At 41.4% G+C, this 19,869-nt stretch overlaps 1 protein-coding gene across 6 annotated transcripts in view; it reads right to left on the bottom strand.

The window, feature by feature from the left end:
• Nucleotides 1–19,869, bottom strand: part of MACROD2 (mono-ADP ribosylhydrolase 2) — a 1,395,588-nt gene that overhangs the window by 568,442 nt on the left and 807,277 nt on the right. For all 6 annotated transcript variants that reach the window (XM_075925642.1, XM_075925641.1, XM_075925640.1 and 3 more), the window contains one exon: nucleotides 18,422–18,543. In XM_075925642.1, the coding sequence (XP_075781757.1) occupies nucleotides 18,422–18,543 (122 nt within the window). The remainder of the gene's footprint in view (nucleotides 1–18,421; nucleotides 18,544–19,869) is intronic.

Raw genomic sequence — 19,869 nt, forward strand, 5'->3', positions numbered from 1 at the left:
GAGAGGCTCACGTCTTGGTGGGAGCTGCTTAGAGGTTTTTTTTAACCTTTCTGTTGTTTAGCCCTTTTTGCTGACTACAGGCTGTTGGGTGGCATTACCTGAGACTCAGACAGGAGACAAGACAGTCAAGAGGCCTCCAGCTGAAAGGTGAGGGCAAGTCCACTAGAAACACATGGCAGCATCCTGTTGGGGTTTACATGGAGTGATTGGACTCATATATGTGCACTCCCCGGCCTAAGAGGGCAGATTCATGACAGGTTCCCATCATTATTACTATTATTTATATTGATATAAGGGACAATGGACACACATAATGAAGACAGCCATTGTCTCAAAGCGCTCATATGGTGTGTACAAGACAAGAGACTGCCAGTGGACACAACAACTAGATCAGCAGAGCACAAGGCAAACATGAGATGATTGCACAAAGGAAGAATGAATGTAATGAACAGTGGTCACAGCTGCCTGGCCATTGTCACCAGCTGCCTGGCCATTGTTCAGAATTTTCAAACCCAGTCAGCTTTTTCTTTCTTGTGTTAACTTCGGTAATGGAGAATCATGCCTTTTGTCCAAATAATAGCAAGCTCTTAAACACTGGACTGTTTCTGCCCTTGAAAACCCATGAGACAATGTCATAATCTATGCTAATTTTATCTACCATCTATAAAATGTTGATCAGCAAGGCACGTGCATCCTATGCATGAATGTAAAAACAACAGTTACGTTCTGTGGATATAGTCAGCAAAAATCTCGTTTTGAACATTATGATTCGCTAGGTCAAGAGTGAGGAACACAAATAGGTCATAAAATGTATAAAGAGGTGCTATTTTTCATACTTTTAATCTCAAAAATATATATCAAATCTATTCAAAGATTTTAGGACAAATATTAGCTAATAGTGACATTTAAACCTACAATTCTTAAGGCATGTGGTTGTGGCAGATGGGTGAATGCTCTATAATGATTTGTAAATACTGCACATATAGTAATAAAGATATTTACTATATGCTGTTTTGTTGAGTATTGGGAAATTTACTGAATAACTAGTGGTTTAAATCAACACAGCTGTTGGTAAACTAACAGGAAGACTAAATAGTGACTCAAGAAAATTCATTCTCAACAAACACTTGGGGACTGATACAAGACGATGAAAGTGCAACTAGTGGCAAGAAGGCTTGTTTGGTCTCCTATAAAGTTCACTAACCTGGTTCTGGGCAGCAGGAACCAACACCAAGATTGAGAAGGGGTGAAAACAAGAAACTTCTGGATGGATAAAAAGTGGTCCATCTTTCTCTCATGGGAATGTATGTATTGGAAAGTTGTTATGGGGGAATACTGAAGAGGGAAGGATTTTGGGTGCTGGGTTTCAGAATTTCAAACGTTTTTTCAGCCATTTTGTAGTCAAGTTAAAAAATGTGTGTACAAGATGGGTGGGGGTGCTTCCTTCTCTTGTCTCCCCATTATAGCTGCTTTTTCCTCATGTTACATGGCCCAAATGCTGCCTCTGGCTCTGAGTTTTTGAGTAAAGCTCCTATTTTCTTTAATACTTGGCTGTAGCCCCCAAATACAGCCAAGGAAGGCAAAATACAGCTCTCCCACATGTGAAAATGGTCAGGGTTCCCTCCTTTGATTTTATTTCATACCTTTCCTGGGAGAGGAGAAGCAAGGGGAAGTCTTGTGCGTGAATTTTCTCTCGACTCTGCTCATCTGAGGAATTAGGTTTTCCCCACGAAAGCTAATTAGGTTTTCCCCATAGTGATATTATATATATATTGTTAGTGCTACAGGACTACTTGTTGTTTTTAAAGTTACAGACCAACAAGGCTACACCTCTGAGACTCCTCACCATGTAAGGTGTTCTTTTTCTCTTTTTTTAAAAGAAATCCACTGATATTATTATAGGACCGGTTGCCCCTTGGTCCTCTTTCTGACTTCAAAGTACTTCCTCAGATCTCAGTTCATATGACTTTACCACTTCTGATAAAGCAAAGGATGGATTCACACATCTCTTCAATTCTTAGGCCAGGTCTACACTGGACCTGGAAGGTTGGCTTAAGGTACGCAACTCCAGCTACATAGAATACGTAGCTGGAGTCGGCTTATCTTAAACTGAGCCTGGTGGCGTCCCCACAGCAGGAAGCCGACAGAAGCAAAGGCTCCCATTGACTTTCCTTACTCCTCACAACTGTGAGGAGTAGAGGCCCCAACCAGAGCTGCCCTCAGCATCTGATTTACAGGTCTATGTTAGACCTGCTAAATCAAATGCCAGAACGTCAATGTCTAGCGCAGTGAGTGAAGACATAGCTCAGGGCCCCTTGTAAGGGCACAGTTCCCTATGAATCGACCACTCTTACCCAAGTTGGCCTAATTGGGTCCAACACTTACAGTTCTTATCTGAAGGAATCTGCAACCAATGATGACTATAGTGACCAATTTGTTTAATCTTAACAGTAGGAACAAAGCATCACGTAACAGAAAAAGGATTTTTAAACAACAAATGGTCTATATGTCTATATACATATGTATCTTTCCTAATGGCTTACCATCTCCCTGCTGGAATCTTATAAAGAGCTAGCTTCTTCAGGCAGCTAGCTTGCGCACACATACACACCCACACACACACATACACTTCTGATCTCTGACCACAACATTGCAGAAAAAAATAAAAAATTCTGACACCAAGCTTCCAAAAGCCTATGTTCTTTAATGCTGCGCAAACCCCAAAATTCCATACGGTACTTTTCTAATGACAAAGAGTTTTATTAATTTTCTCCAAATTGTCAAGAAACTCATCCCTGTACCATCATGGAAATACAGGCAGAGAGTTCAGGCTAAAACATATTTCAAAGTCAAAGTTACATGGTGGCTGAAAAGGGGTTGAGAGTAAAAACAGATATTTCCTTAATAATGACAAGGATGCCATCCTGCACAATATAATTGAAATCAGATGGAATCCTTCAGAATGAAAGACACACTACAGAATGCAAATTATTATTCATGTTTCTTATTTTCCCTGTGTACCTTTCTGAGAAGGGAAACTAAAATGCTCAATCCTGGTTTTCTAAGAGTCAGATACTTAGATGTGACCTATCATCCTGTAGAAGACTAAAAAACGAGTATTTGGTAGCATGGCATACAGGGGCATCCCTACCCATATGCAGAATACACAGCAGCATAGGGCAGTTGAAAATTTGGGCCACCACTGAGTCTTAATGTCCACTCATGTATCTCCTCCTATCCCTGTTCTGTGGCTCTGCTTTCTCCAGAGAGGATCTAGTTAACTTAAAAATTAAAATGCCTGCCTGAGCTATTAGAAGAACATTGAACCTGAGAAAGAGCCATTCAAGTGATAATGAAGCCATTTAACAGGCATTTGCCAACCCCAGGTACATCCTGTCAGTGTTCATAGTTTGTTGATGAGAATTATAAACACACACACACACACACACACACACACACACACACACACACACACACACACAGAGCTTCCACTGGCCATCAGAGCATCAGTTTAATAATACTGCGTAGGGCCTCATAAATCCCAAGGGGGTCCCTGATGGCACATCAGCAAGTTCAACCCTACAGTGACAGAGTGTCTTGTGTGTGAATTACTGGAGACAATTATACTTTAAAAAAAAAAAAACCTAAAACAAACAGCTGCTTTTAATCCAGCATCTTAAAAAAACCAAAAACAAATAAACCCCTAAATGAAGCATCCTGTAGCAATTTCTTTTCCTTGCCTTGTCTCCAACCCTTAACCACTTCCAGTGCACATATTACATGACAAATTGTTGGCTATGCCCATTCGTAGATCTCAGTGTGCAATTTGTCCCACACCAATTGGAATTCTGTGTGCAGAGCAAGGGCAAGCTATTACCCTCATCAGGTTTTTCGGTAATAAGAGGAAATGGCATTTGTAAATGAGCAACATTTACAATGTATAAAAACATCTCGCACATGTTTGATCAAATTAAAGGCACAAATTCTTCACCTATAAAACAATCAAACCAAACAGTTTATCTTCTTTGAAACTCTTATTTGGCTGAACAGCACAGAGACACTGGAGAAAATCTCAGTGACTAAATCCCCCATTCTCTAGAATTGACATTCTCTCTGCAGAAACTTTAAATCGTTTTAAAGTTAGGTGATTAATAGGAAAGCATGAAAGAATAAATAAGACTATTTACTTGCAGGTCAGAAGATGTTATTTATTCTTGTCTTTTCCCCTCTCTCCTTCTGCAAATCTGATCCATTACCAGCATCTCTGAATGTTAGTCTTCTTAGCATATGCACAACATGATCAGTCAGATAGCACATGGCCAGGATTCATCATCAAATTTGGTCTGCAGTTTGGACCTTTAGCTTTCAGCATGGGCCGGGTACTGACAGTGCTGATAATGTAAGTGTAACATAGCCACAAACACAGACCCATTATTAGAATATCCTGCTTCTCTCTTTCTTTCCTTTTATTATCATATTCCCTTTCTTGTATGCTTTGTAGTAATTTTCATATACAAGCACACTTTTTACACAGCCATATTGGTGATACTATATACATATATTATGTTACATTACTTCAGAGAGGACAGATAGCTAAGTGACCAGCTAGCGCTTTGGAGAACTAGGTTCAAGTTCCTACTCTGCCCAGACTTACTGTGTGATCTTCACACAAGTCTGCTCCTCACGTGCAAAATAAGGGTAAATAGCTCTTCCCTTTGCAGAGTTGTTGTGAGGCTAAGCAAAATTACATCTAAGCACCTTGTGATCTTTATAGCAATATCACACATAAAAGTACCTCTAGTACACAGACACTTTTAAAAAAGGAAAACACTGAATAGTTTATGGGGTTTATGAGAGAATAATAATAAAATCATATTTTCAGCAGCAAAAAGGCCTTTAGGTTTAAAAACTGAGCACCTGACATAAACATGCTGGCTGCCCTAAATTTCTCAACGTGAATCAAAGCACATTGTCTTGTGAGGGGCTTGTGGGTTTTTTTTGACATTTCTTCTGACATATGGGGGACCTTACACATCTCCATAAAGAATATTCCATTATTGCATTGCTGTAATCATTGAGAGTCTCAGCTTATCTAATAATCATAATAATTCCTGCCTAGTTTCAAGTATCTTGGTGGATGCAGTCATCTGCTAATACAATACAAAGCTTTATTTAAATGTTCTTATTTTTAATACTATGGTTGTCTTAGATTTCTCTGAATAGAAGTGAGTTGATTTTAATGAATTACATGGTAGAATTCTGTATTCTAAAGAGGAAAATGAAGGAGAGATATATTTCAAAAGATCAGTGGATTTCAAAACAATGTCTTCTAGTTCAGTCAGGAAATTCACACTTCAATATACATTAAATCAATGAGTTTTTACAGGTTGTTTATATCTGATTCTATTGTCTTTGAAGAACAAGACAAAACACAGCCCCGAATATTCTAGCTTGGATAGAATCTGATGTGTGACAAAAATCAGACATTAAAAAAAGCAGTGGAATATGATGCTTATTACGGCTGCAAACTAATAATCACATTTTATTGTGTAAGACATCAGCTTCATGTATTGGTCACGTGGACCAAACAGTTTCAAGAATTCAGAATATTGTGATTGCGTAATATGCAGTAGTTGGACTTTTTCCCCCTCAAATAAACAAATAAAAAAGAGTGCTTATTGTTTAAGCTGGTTTATACTGCTGGCTTTCCTAGAAAATGCACGTGGACCGATGAGTCTCATTCCAGAAGGCGGAGGGAGTTCAAAGGATAAAAGGACACCCAGGAGATGCCCCAGAGTTGAGAGTGGGAGAAAGATGTAGTGAAAGTGGTTAAGCAAGTAGAGAAGCAGCATAAACATAGCTTCTTAGGACCGTAAGACTAGGATAATAAGACCATTAAAGATGATAAACATGAAAGGAGTATTGGCTAGGCAGAGATGTGAAATCCAAGAAAAAAAAAATCTGTGGTAGAGACTTGGTGTTAGAAAATGTTGTGAGTAGGAAGCACCTTCAACAAATTTGATGTCTCACCCATCCAAGATGTCTCTTTAGAAGAGATTTTCTGTATTACTCGAGTGTGAAATTCAGTACAGCAGTTCCTACGTAGATATGCTGGCCATCTGTGGTCAGTGTGGGGACAGTGAAGCCTCCAATGGAAATTTGATTTTATTTTGTACGTTTCTAAGTTTGGCCTGTCCAGGAGGTCTATATTTGCAAGGAAAGTAGTACTGAATTGGTCTCTGTTTACCAAAACATTTAATGAAAACAAATATGGTCCTGCTTATTTTAATATATTCTGTTATGAACACAGTGAAACCATGTTATGGGCTGAGTTAAAAACTTCAGGGAGGTTGATGGATGTGAAAGCAGTAACTGTCAGGAGAAGTTCCTCACAAACCTTCCCCCCTTCTCCTGTAAAACAAATGGGTACACAAATCCAATCAGGATTTTCGATTTGGTTGACAGAGTAGCTTTTGATGAGTATTATTTTGGGCAAAGTGTGTGTAAAGGAAAGCCAGAGAAGAGAAAGAGACACAGAGGGGGAAAAAAGGAACAAAGCCAAGCAGCAGCCTGAAAACACAATGTGTGACTCCGGCAAAAGCTAGGAAGAGAATTTTCTGGGGCTGGTGTTGGCTAAAGATGCTTGGAGCTGTAAGTTCAAGAAACTATTCATATTCAGAGAAGCAGGATCCTGTACATTCTTTGTAGACAACAGCATTATATCAGAAAAAATAGGACTCTCCCATCAATTTCTATTCCAAACTGGAACATCCCAGTGTCTCAAATTTTGTGTAGCCACTCAGACAAAAATGGGGTAACATTGCCCAAATATAATCATACCCTACCCCCTACTCTTTCTACTCTTTCCACTTCCTTATGAGCTGTTGTGTATAAATAAATGCTTGGTTCACTAACTGAGAGTGTATTGCTTTGTCTTTTTTAACAAGACAGTTCCCCTGTTATCAAGCTGGTAGAATCAGTGTTCCTAGGAAACGCCAACCTTTTAAGCAGAGGATTCCCACAGTGGGATTATCACAGTTTGAACCTATCACACACACATAATGACAGATTTTTTTTCCTGAACAAGTCTTCCCAGCAATTTGCCTTTCCATTCCTTTGTTGTGGCAAGTGTAAGCTTTAGCACAGGGGGAGTGCTAGGTGGCTGAGCCACCAACAAAGGTTCACGAGTTTGCTACATCACAGCTGTCTTCAGCTCAAGCTCACATTTTACGATCCCAAGGCCCCAGACTCAGGCCCTGCTACTGATGCCCCAGGCATGGGTGGCAGTTACAGAAACATACCCTTAGCCTTATCAAACAGATGACCTTGAAGTTTGTCTGGACGGTTACCGATTTGGAGCTATTTCGGAACAAGTGCAAGTACAAGTCCCAGAGCCCACACAGAGAATGCCTGGCCAGCTGCCCCCTCTCTTACACAATGAGGGAGATCCAGTCAAAGAGCCCTGCTAACCGTAGCTATGGCAGAGATAAGTGATCTCTCACACATCAGTCCATTTAGGACTTTAGAGGTCATAACCAATACCTTAACTCCAGCTGGAGACCAATGAGTAGCCATTCAGTGCAGAGTCCAGAGTACTGCTTTCATGCACACTCTGTGAGATACTTCACTTAATAAGTGAATCAACTTCAGTCTCCAAGGTAATGTCCACACTGCAGTATAAACCACGGGTTTGAATTCAGGCTCAAGACTAGCCCCTCCCCGCCATGTGTCACTACACAAATTGTGCTAACTGAAAGCTCATACCTAGTATCCCAGGATCTCATAGAGTGGAAGGTTCAAGTGTCATTCAAGCCGGGAACCAGGAGTCAAGTCCTAGGCTACATCTACACTGGCATGATTTTCCGGAAATGCTTTTAACAGAAAAGTTTTCCGTTAAAAACATTTTCGGAAAAGCGCGTCTAGATTGGCAGGACGCTTTTCCGCAAAAGCACGTTTTGCGGAAAAGCATCCATGGCCAATCTAGACGCGCTTTTCCGTAAAAAAGCCACGATCGCCATTTTCGCAATCGTGGCTTTTTTGCGGAAAACAAATCTCTGCTGTCCACACTGGCCCTTTTGCGCAAAAGTTTTTCGAAAAAAGACTTTTGCCCGAACAGGAGCAGCATAGTATTTCCGGAAAAGCACTGACAATCTTACATGAGATCTTCAGTGCTTTTGCGGAAATTCAAGTGGCCAGTGTAGACAGCTGGCAAGTTTTTCCGGAAAAGCACCTGCTTTTCCAGAAAAAGTGGCCAGTCTAGACACAGCCCTAGTGTTCTACAGTGTAGATACAATCTCCCTGGACTCATGCTCTGGAAATTTGCAAAAAATATTTCACAATGCTATAGGCCCCTTTGGCCTCAGGACAGTCAAGTTTGTTGGACAATAAAGGGCTAGAGTAGCCACATTTTAAGAGGGTGCTAGGAACTCTGGGAAGGTAGTTGGGTTTGGACTTGCAGTGTGAATGCTGGACCTCCGTGTTGGGACTAAAGGTTCAAGAGTTTCTAAGAGGGGGTACAAAGGATTATAGATGTTCAAGCCTAAGGTTATCAAAGCCAGGATCTGTTAACTCGAATTTTGCTAACCCTCAGCATACACAATGCAGCGTAGACATACTCCAAATGATTTTAAGGGGTAGCCCAATGAGGACTATAGAGCAGTTGTCTGACCTTGAGATAACAGAAGCATGAGCAGCTAAGTCTGCATGGAAAATGAAAGATCTTATCCTCTTTACTGGAAGCAATGAAAAGTTATTCTAAGTTGCTAAAGCTCAAACCTGGGTAATATTTGAGAGCAGAATAAAAATGTTATGTTCACGGGGTTATAAAAAACCCTACACATCTGCAGAAGTAAATAGCCTGGCAAATGAAAGATCGGGGAGAATATTTGTCACAGAAAAATTAAGGAGTTGCAGTCTATGCTCCTTAAAAAGTTTTTCTCAAAAAGGAAGATTGTCACAGGTGAGGATCATAATCTCTCTCTACTCAACCAACAAGCTAAACCTACCTCACTCATTCACACCACGCTATGTGAGGAATAGTAGTTACAGAACCAACCTTCCAAGGTATGCATGTACACATATGGTAAGCACATAAACAAAGGATATTTTTTTAACTTTATTTATAAACCCAGGAAACAGATGCCTGAGGCTGGGGCATGCACATTGCTAAGTTATAAGAAATCACAAAGTACTGGATACATTTCTTAAGACTTCTTTTGTGCTACGCATAATCAACAGCAGATTATGTTTCATTACAAATCAGTAATGTTAGATGATCATGAATAGAATATAATCATATTTATCAATTATCAGAATTTACAAAACGGTGTGGGTAGCTAGTTACTTTAGGACAGTCAATTTGGGAATGTAAGGTTAAAGAACATTTTAATGATGAAATATAAAGGAATGTTTTAATTTAAAGAGAAAACAATGTGTATATAACCTAGCAATAGGAACTGTGTTCTTGTTAGTATGTTTGACTAGATGCAATTTTTTTCTTCAGAAATTCTGCTTCAATTTCTCACTAATAGGAAAATTGACTAGGACTAAATACATCAAAAGAACTCTAAGGCTATGCCTATACTGTGAGTTCTTCTGGCAGAAAATATGCTAATGAGGGACTCCAGGACAGTCATAAAGATCTTGCGCAAAATGGGGGTTTTGCGCAAAAAAAAGTCCACACTGCTTCTTTTTGCAAAAAAAAAAAAAAAACCCATGCGCAAAAAGAAACAGCAGAAAATATGCTAATGAGATTTTAACTTATGCTATTCAGTCCCTCGTTAGCATATATTCTGCTGAAAGAACTCACAATGAAGACAAAGCCTAAGGGCACATCTACAGCAGTGTTATTTCGGAATAACCAAAATAACATAGTCTGCATCTACACTACAAGCAGTTATTTCGACAAAATGTCAAAATAATGTCGAGCTGGAGGACTTCTTACTCTGACTCCTGTAACCCTCATTTTATGAGGAGTAGGGGAAGTTGGAGAGAAAGCACTCTTTCTTGGACTTCCTGATGTGTAGACAGGGCCAAAAGCTGAAATAAGCAATTTTGATTTAAGCTATGCAATTGACTTAGTTCTAGTTGCGTAGCATATTTTGGCTTTAGCCCTGCTGGGTAGATGTGCCCTAACAGCCTTTCTTATAATCAAAACAAAAAAGCAATCTAGTCCATTCACATGCAAGAACCTACACGAACACTCCTCAAGCTGCACAAGGATTTAAGATTTAGTTACAAATTTCGTATACTTTGCAATTTTAAGCCATATTCTTTGAGTTCTTTTAATTGCAGTTTTTGGTGGCTATAGCGAGAGTGATTTCAGGGTCTCACAAACTCACATTCTTTGTGGATTTCCTTTAGATCCCACACACCAGCTGTAATTCTCCACTGAGTTAGGGAATCAAGAGTGCGTGGTCTAAAGGAATCTTCTTTGCTGTTGCTTTTCTGGTTATCTCTGTCTGTAAGATGACATGCTGAGAATTCCTTTGCTGAATAAAAACCAGAGAAATGGTTGCTTGTTTGAGTTATTTTCCCGCGTAAAAAGTTTTCATTTTCGTAACGGTCATGGCCTCTGTCTTGTGGTTGAAAAATCAATACTAACTTTACTTTCTGTTTTCATTACGAATTTAAGATAATCCTTTTGTTTCGTTTCCAAACCACACTAATTCAGCACCCCCCCCCCTTTTTATTTTCAGTGAAGTTTTGAAAGCGTCTGTCTAACTACATCCCAGGCCTCAAGTGTCACTTGAGTTTGAGACCATGTCAGTCACAAGTAGGACTGAGTGAAGTATATGGTGAGGAAATGCTTCATGCACTAAAAAGTTTAAGTCTGTCAACATAGCTTCAAAACACCCTCCACCCTGCCTCAATTTAAAACAGAACTCGTGCCCTCTGGCAATGTAAATACTCTTCTACACCAAATTAATCCCTTGAGTAAGCACTAATTTGCCTAATATAATATGCCAGCAATTATGATGGCCTATAATGTCTATTAGAAAAATACAGATATTTGAAATGGAAGACATCTATTAGGATATTTTGTCCATTTACCATTTTAATGCATAATTGTTACATATAGTATATTTTGCAGTGCTTGCTCAAGCTTAGTTTCAAATTGACTCAGTAACTGTGATTTCTACCACAGTACTCAGGAGATTGATTCTATAGTGTAACTTATCATATCACCTTGAATTTGTTCTTTATGTTTACCAAATTGTCCCTGCTCACTTATATATATGTACTCCTAAAAAAAACCCTCCTTGGACCAACCTGGACAACAAATGAAAAATAATGCCTTTGGTAATAACAGAAATTTACAGAGGGGGCAAAGTAAAAAAAAAATGCTGCTCAAAAACTGAAGTATTTACTTTGCATATTTTGACTTGTGATGTTGACAATTTATGTTTTAATAGTTATAGAGCTTTAATTTTTTTTGAATGTCAACATCAGTCATAAAAAACCTCCCTCATTTCCCATAATATCCACAACTCTGATAATCTAAACTGTTAAAAAAATTAAGAGACTTAAAATAAAAATTGATATTTTCCATCCATTTTATTAAAAAAAATCGAATTGTGCCGAGCCTGCTTATACATATAGTCTATTACCACTCTGTTATGTGATGCCTCTATCAACAGCATAACAATGAGTTGTTGTTTTTCCCAGGGAGTGCAAGGAAGGTATTATACGTTATTGAAAGTCCATATTCAATTTGAGAATAATTACCTAAGTCCCTTTTGCTATTACCTCCATGTTTGACTAAGTACCTCTGAACTGGATTATTTTTCTCCAGATTGATAGCTTGGACTCCTTCCATGTTGACTGGCAATTTAGTGCCAGGCTATGGTTCTGACACATCTTCCATTAAAGCCGAGCCAAAAGCAGCCACTGACCACATGGGAGATGGAGCAGGCATTACCTTGCAGCTTCTTTAGATCTATTTGCATTCTATATCTGCACTGCCTAATGTTTGCAACACCTTCTAATTTATCATCTGAAATTGTAATTAAGCTGTTTACCCATTCTTCAAAAATCATTAATAAAGAAGTTAAATTAAATCATGATTACTACAACACCCTGGATCACCCCTCTGCCTCTCTACCTCCCGCTTCATAGATTGCCACATATTTAACATTGATGGAGCTTTAGCCAGTTTCAAGTCCATAGGACACTGTTCAAAACCAAGTCACCAAGAGCAATATTATGTCAAATTAGATTTTTCTGAGTGAATTTCTAGGATTGCCAATTTTCCTTTTTAAGGCTAAGTAATACATTTATGTTATTTTTCCAGTTTTCTCATGCCTTCCAGCTTCTCTTTGACTTTTCAAAGCTAACTACTAGCGGTTCAATGTATTCATTAGCTAATTTCTTTAATATGCCTGGACTCCCTATTGCTTAGGCTGCTTATTTGTATGTAACCATATTTCCAAGTATTCCTTTATCGGCTTTTAGTCAACAGCTGTGCGAACATTTCTGTCACTTCCTAATTGCCTGTGCTCTTTTATCACTTTTATTAAAGAACAATTTTCAAAAGCAGCTCAGTCATTTCAAAGAATCTGTTTTCCTCTCTTTCCTAATTTGTGAAGGCATCACCTTGTTCTCCAGCATTTCTCTTCTCCCAACTCCAAATATATCTGTGACATTCAAATTCCCCCATGCCTTTAATTTCCATTAGCATTCTGTCCATATTGGGTACTTTTTTGCCCTTATTTTTTTAGCTACAAGCTTTAACACTCTGGAGTTATTTTTGTTTACTTTCCCCACTTCCCTTTCCCCTTCCCTCTACATCTATTTGACTGTTTTTACCTTCAGTTTTCCAAGCTGTGTCTTGTGAGGTCCCTCTGGCTATTTCTTACTCATTTTATTTTTCTCTTCAAAAAGGCTCTGGCTTGCTGCTATTTAATTACTGAATTATATATTTGGTTGCTCCAGACTTCTTCCATTCAGCTGATGTCAACTGTCAGCTTTCTTGAAGTCAATGGACCTGTGATCCTTACATTGACTCAGCATCTTCCCCGTGGATTTTAATACGTCTACTATACTTACTAAGCTTCTTAATGCCTGTGAGCGTGATGAACATCTCAGATATTGCCATGTCCATTTACACTATTGTTTTCTGGGAGCCCACTATTTAGCCTGTTTAACTCAAGTACTTTATGGTGATTAGTAGGCGGGGGGGGAGGGGGCTGACAGGCTTTCCAGGCCCCTGGGCAAGGTAGGGGGCTGGTTCTGCACTCCTGGAAGGGGTAGGGCCTCTGGTGGAAGGGGTGGGACTTGGCAGCTAACCCGCAGCGCTGCCCAGAGTGTGCCAGGCCGCAGACCTCCCACCCGCCCTCAGAGCCTTCCAGTGTGCACCATGCTGGGCCTCCCACCCTCCAAGCCAGCCAAGAATTGGCTGGAATGCACAGTGTGGCTCTCTGGAAGCAATTTAAACAGTTCTGCAGCTCTTTCCACTGCAGTTCCTTTGGTAGCAATGGCAGCCAGGAGTCCCAGGCCCTTTTAAATTACCAGGCCCTGAGGAAAATGTCCCCTTTGCTCCGCCCCTCCCACCCCCGCTCCTCCATCAGGAAAGGCAAAATAGTCATAGGGGACCTAACTTGAAATTTTTCCAGGTTTTTGATTAGGAGAAAATGGTGAGAAATTTCAGTGTTAGAGTAACTTCAAAAGAATGTTTGGAAATTGCCAGTCAAAAGAATGATCTGCTATTCGTCTAGTGCTAGTTAATAGCACCACACTTCCTTGTGCCCACAGGTACAATCAATTCCTTGTGACTGGGTAAGATGTAAATCCAGGATGATTTCTCCTCCAGTCATATTCTTCACTTTCTGAACACAAGGCTATCCTCAGTGTAAATCATTAGTAGCTTTATTATCCCATTGTGACGGTACGCCCCCGTCCCGCACGGAAGCCCCCAGCGGGCAAGCCCTGTTGGAGGCACAAGGCACGGGGCACCGGGGCTGTGCTGGGTGCTCCCACACGGCAGCACAGCTAGCGAGCTGGGGGCCTGGAACAAGCGGTGGCACGGACGTTGCAGAGGGGGCAGGGCTTCCCCTGCGACGTCAGAACGTCCTCGGCCCTCCCCCAGGGAGCCCCGGTAGTGGCGGGGCATTTAAAAACGCCACCGCCACTGTAGGGGGGAAGGCGAAATTGACATGGCTCCAGGGAGCCAATCTCCCAACCAGCAACCACTCCTCTGTCACCCTGATGACCCAGTGCGAGGTGAGCCTCTGGGTCCTGGTTCGGAGGGAGTGGGGGAGGTGAGGGCGTCCGAGCCCCACCCCTTCCCCTGGACTGGCAGGAGTAGAAGGGGGAGAGGAAGCAGCCCAGGGCACACCCACTGGGGGTTGGCGGGCTGACACGTTTCGGCTGTGTGCCCCATCAGCCAGACCGGATCGCGGAAGATCCGAGTCCTTAGGGCCCTGGGCTGGAGCCTGAGTGAGGGCAGGCCTGGGCCCCCCTCTTCCTCTCTGTCCTGGAGAACGAAGAACTCTTCTTGCTCGCAATAGGAACTCAGCGAGCAGCGTGCACAGACCATGAATTGTACCAGGGTGAGGTGTGGAGAACATTAATGACCGGGGGGGGGGGGGAGAGGACCCTATTCCCCCTCCTCTCCTGGACTCAGTCACACCCATGTTTACGACCTAATTAACATATAGAGTCAAGAATTTTTCTGCAATTTCCCCAAAAGCTGCTCAAAAATGTCATTCTCACTTTTACCCTGGCTTGGGGACTTGTGGCTGGTGTCCCCTGTAGTTCCTGCTTTACTACTTTCAGTTTGTGCTTTTGTATCTTGCTAATTTCATCTGTTTCAAGTTTGTTCGCACTGGTCTGACTGCACTAGAACATGTATACTCTTCAAGGTTCTGAAGCAAGAAAGAATGTTGTTGCTACAGCAAAAACAAAACAAAAAACAATCAATCACACAACAACCAAAAACAACTTCACTGTCACTGACCAGCCTCACAAAGAACTTAAGAATGGCCACACTGGTCAGACCAAAGGTCCAGCTAATGCTATATTCTGTCTTCTGACAGTGGCCAATGCAAGATGCTTCAGAGGGTGTGAACAGAACAGGTAATCCTCACGTGATTCCTTTCTTGTCATTCATTTCCAGCCCCTGACAAACAGAGGCTAGGGAGATCATTCCTATACATTCTGGCTAATAACCTCCATGAATATATCTAGTTCTTTTTTGAGCCCTGTTAAAGTCCTGGTCTTCATAACGTCCTCTGGCAAGAAGTTCCACAGGTTGACTGTGCATTGCACGAAGAAAAACTTCCTTTTGTTTGTTTTAAACCTGATATATATTAATTTCATTTGGTGACTCCTAGTTCGGATCATACGAGAACAAAGATGATTTTTTGTCATATTTATTATCATGGATTTTTAAAATATTTAAAAAGAGCAAAAATGAATACAGAGTGAATATTTCCATATCTATAGTATATTCATCAAATTTAAATAAAGAAACCCAACTTAACTGCTTATCATTTATCTCTTTAGTGACTGGCTATAAAGTTGGATCTACTTGATTGACAGTTGTAACATATGAAAAAGACTCCATTAAGAATTCAAACAAGCCAACATGCACAGCAGCACAGCTCTGTCTCCAGAAAAAAACCAGTGGGTAGGATTTTTTCGACTGTGGCTGTAGAGAACATGATTAACTGTGCCAAAAAAGTACATTTACCAACTGAGTGAAATTGCTTGTAGTAGCTTAAATCAACTACAGGCAGTCCCCGGGTTACGCGGATCCGACTTATGTCGGATCTGTACTTACGAACGGGGTTTTTCTTGCCCCGGAGGACGCGGGTGGCGGGACCACCCAGACGTGCCGTGGTCCCGCTGCCCGCGTCCTCCGGGGCGAGAAAAGCTGCTCCGCGTCTCCCTGGGCTGCTGGCCCCCCCCTCCCCCAGCAGACCAGGGAGACGTGGAGGAAAGCCGTGGAGGACCCGGGCGGCGGGACTGCGGCGCGTCTGGGCGGTCCCCCCACCCGGGTCCTCCGCAGCTTTCCTCCACGTCTCCCTGGTCTGCGGGCCCCCCCCCCCAGCAGACCAGGGAGACGCAGAGGACCCGGGCGGCGGGACCGCGGCGCGTCTCGGTCCGCCGCCCGCATCTCCCTGGTCTGCTGGGGGGGGGGGGGGGGCGCAGCTAGTGCGCCCCCCCTCCCAGCAGACCAGGCTTTTCTCCGGGACACCTGGGACAGAGCAGCTGGGGCACTGCCGGGTAGGTCCCCGCAGCGCCGCACCTCGGCGCTGCAGGGACCAACCCGGCAGCACCCCAGCTGCTCTGCCCCAGGCGTCCCCAAATCAGCCGCTGCTGAAACTGACCAGCGGCTGACTACAGGAAGCCTGAGGCAGAGTTGCTCTGCCCCAGACTTCCTGGAATCAGCCGCTGATCAGTTTCAGCAGCAGCTGACTTGGAGACACCCGGGGTAGAGCAGCTGGGATGCTGCCGGGTTGGTCCCCGCAGCGCCAAGGTGCAGCGCTGCGGGGACCTACCCGGCAGCGCCCCAGCTGCTCTGTCCCAGGCATCCAGATTCAGCCGCTGTTGAAACTGATCAGCGGCTGAGTCCAGAAAACCCGGGGCAGAGCAACTCTGCCTCAGGCTTCCTGTAGTCAGCCGCTGGTCAGTTTCAGCAGCGGCTGAATCTGGATGCCAGTTCCGACTTACATACAGATTCAACTTAAGAAGAAACCTACAGTCCCTATATTGTACATAACCCGGGGACTGCCTGTATACCCCTATCTTCTGCATGGAAACCTGTCTAAACACAGATTCACGCATTTGATATTGAGTTGGTGGTATTGTAGCCAAGATGTTGCCTATAATTATTGTAGTTGCCTATAATTATTGTAGTTGCCTGTAATTATTCCATGTCAAATTAAACACTGTGTAATTCCACTATCCTTTTTGGATAAAGTTTGATCATTACAAAAAGAAACTGAATACTACACTTACAATTCAAAAATGAAATATCTACAGTAAATTCAAATTTAGCATGAGAATATTTTAAAATCTTTCTAAAATTCTAACCTATAAGGCACTGTCCTCAAATTTTTTAGAACAAATGATGGTTTTATTTTAAAATCAAAAGACATTAACAGAATTTTGGGAACAGCTGCCATTTACTGTATCACCAAGGATATTTTCCAACCAGACTAGATTTCAGGTGCTTACTTGCTACACACAGTGTCACAAAAATCAAGATTCAATATACTGTTTTATGTAAAACAGTTAATGGAACATTTTCTTCCTTCTTTATGTGATTTAAATTAACTTTGATCTGACTTTCTCCAGAATATGTTATTTACCAGTTGTCTCCTCAACTTCTGTTTTAATAATCTTACTTTCTTGTTGTTTATTGAATCAGAAATGTATTTTAGACCTGTTATTAAAGTACTAAATTGTTTAGTTAAGAGGTAAAATGAAGTAGCTACTGGAGCTGGATGAAAATAAAGATAGATAAAGGCCCAATGCACAGCTAATGATTTCAGTAGAATTGTGATTTACATCAACTGAGAATACGTCCCCTATGTGACCAAACGCTTCCACAGTTCATGCATTGGAAATACTGATCTCCATTTAGAGATATTTAATGGACTGGTATAACTGGTGATTATATTTTCCAAGTAAAGCTTGCACAGTTGTATAGATACATTTGCACATCTCATTTATGCATGTAAATACTCAATGTATGCAAATAAATGTTGTCTATGCAAACTTAGCCATTTAAGACAGTAACTGGCACACACAAATGCCCGAATATACTAACTCATCAAATATATGCATATATGGTAGGCACATGCAAATATATACAAGTAAATGCACCCTTCTAACTTTGAAAAACTGGCCTTTGAATATAAAAAGCATGAGATGTATTTCATAAGTTCAAGGAACCATGATTATTAAATGGAACATAAAAAACAATTATTGTACAGATCATACCTAATAACTTTATGGTGATGGATTTTGATAGGATGATTTTATAAATTATGCTATTTGTCCATCTTTTTCATCTCTATTTTTAAGGTAATTTTTTATTTACAGAGTAAGTCACTAGACCACAATCATCTCCCACTCAACAATCAGTGTGATTATTCTGTAGAGTCCACTATTTGATCAACTGCCTCCTGCTAAAATTAACTTTGGGAGCGGTTCTCTTCCTGTCAATTATTAGTAGAACAGCAGTTTGTTAGACAGAATTGCTTTACCATCCCAGCTTTTCTGCTCCCCCCCCCCCCCCAACTGTCTTTATTCCTTTTTTCTTCTACTCGTGTCACATTAACCACTCTTAATTTCTTTTTCTTCCAGGCCACATATGACATGCATGCTCTCAAAGATTTTTATTATACCTATATGCTAAAATTATAGGAAATGACACAACGTAATAAATAATACATCTTTGTTAAGTACTTACAATTGATCTGATATTGTTCTCTTTTGCCAGTTTCAGGGATGATTTATAGCAACTTGCCAGGTCTTCTTTATGAGTATCACTGATATGACCTCTTGCTATTGGTCCCACAGTATGAATGACATCTGAAAAAAATTTAAACAAATATTCACTTTACTCCTTAAGTGGGTAATGACTGGGAAAGAGGCTAATTTCACGAGAAGGGTCTTTTTTCAGTTATGATTTCTAGAGATCAAAAAATAACAACAGAAAGCAACAGAGTAGTCTGCAACATATCTTCAATGCCTGTGTACAAATGCAAGGAGTATGGGGCAACAAGCAGGATGAACTAAAAGTCATGGTATAGGAAGAAAATTATGAATCATCACAGAGGCTTACTGGGACAACTGCCATGACTGGGGTACCAGCATTGAGGGATAAAGCATGTCCCAAAAGGACAGGTCTGGGGGGAAAAGAAGGAGGTGTTGTGCTATACATAAAGAACATATACACTTGCTTCAAGGTCCTTGAGGAAGTGAGCAATAGACCTGCTAAGAATCTGGGGGTGAGGATAAGAAGGGAAAAGAATAGTAGCAATGTTACTTGGAAGGTAATTGTAGACCAGCAGATCAAGAAGAGGAAGTGAGGAAGTCTTTCTGCAAACTGGTAAGAAGATTAGTTAACACACCTGAGCTAGTACTAACTCCCCTGATATCAATTAGAAGACTACTGCAGCAAAAAGTAGTATGACCTGCAAATTCTTAGTATGTGTAGGAGAGAGGTTTCTGATTCAGAAAGCTGAGGACACAACGGGGGAGGGAGGGAGTGTCATCCATTTTGGATCTGGTTTTGACCCCCGGGGATGATTAAGTTGTGAATGTGAAGGTGGTCAGGAACTTGGGAGGAAGTGATCATGATTTGACAATTCAAAATTCTATGGAAAGGAGGGCACGAGAATAGCAAAACAAGGACACAGGGCTTCACAAAGGTGGATTTCAACTGATGCAGACAAATAGTAGGCAAGGTCCCATGGAAAGACCAATTAGGAAGAAAAGGAATTGAAGGAGGCTGGCAGTTGTTATAAGATGTAAGACAGAGGCTCCACATCAAGCTATTCTGACAAAGAAGAAAGAAAAGAAGAGCCACTGGAGGCCAAAGTGGCTATACAAGGAGCTTTTTAGCTATCTAAAACCCAAAAAGGATATATACCGGAAATCAGAGCCAGTCTTAGGGGCAGGCGAGCCAGGCGGTTGCCTGGCGCCGCCATTTTCAAGGGGCCGCCGACAGAGCCAGTCTCGGGGGTGGGCCATGACCACATTTCAGCCCGACCTCCCTCCTCCCAGGTTTCCCTGGTTACTTCCCATCCCCTCTGTTTTTTTTTTTTGCTTGACAAATTTTTGTCCAGTATTTTTTTTTTAAATCATCTGGCAACTCCACGGGCGAACTGGGTAGTCGATCAGGGCTGCCAATTG

The sequence above is a fragment of the Pelodiscus sinensis genome, chromosome 3, assembly GCF_049634645.1.
Source record: "Pelodiscus sinensis isolate JC-2024 chromosome 3, ASM4963464v1, whole genome shotgun sequence".
NCBI classification, from domain to species: Eukaryota; Metazoa; Chordata; order Testudines; family Trionychidae; genus Pelodiscus; species Pelodiscus sinensis.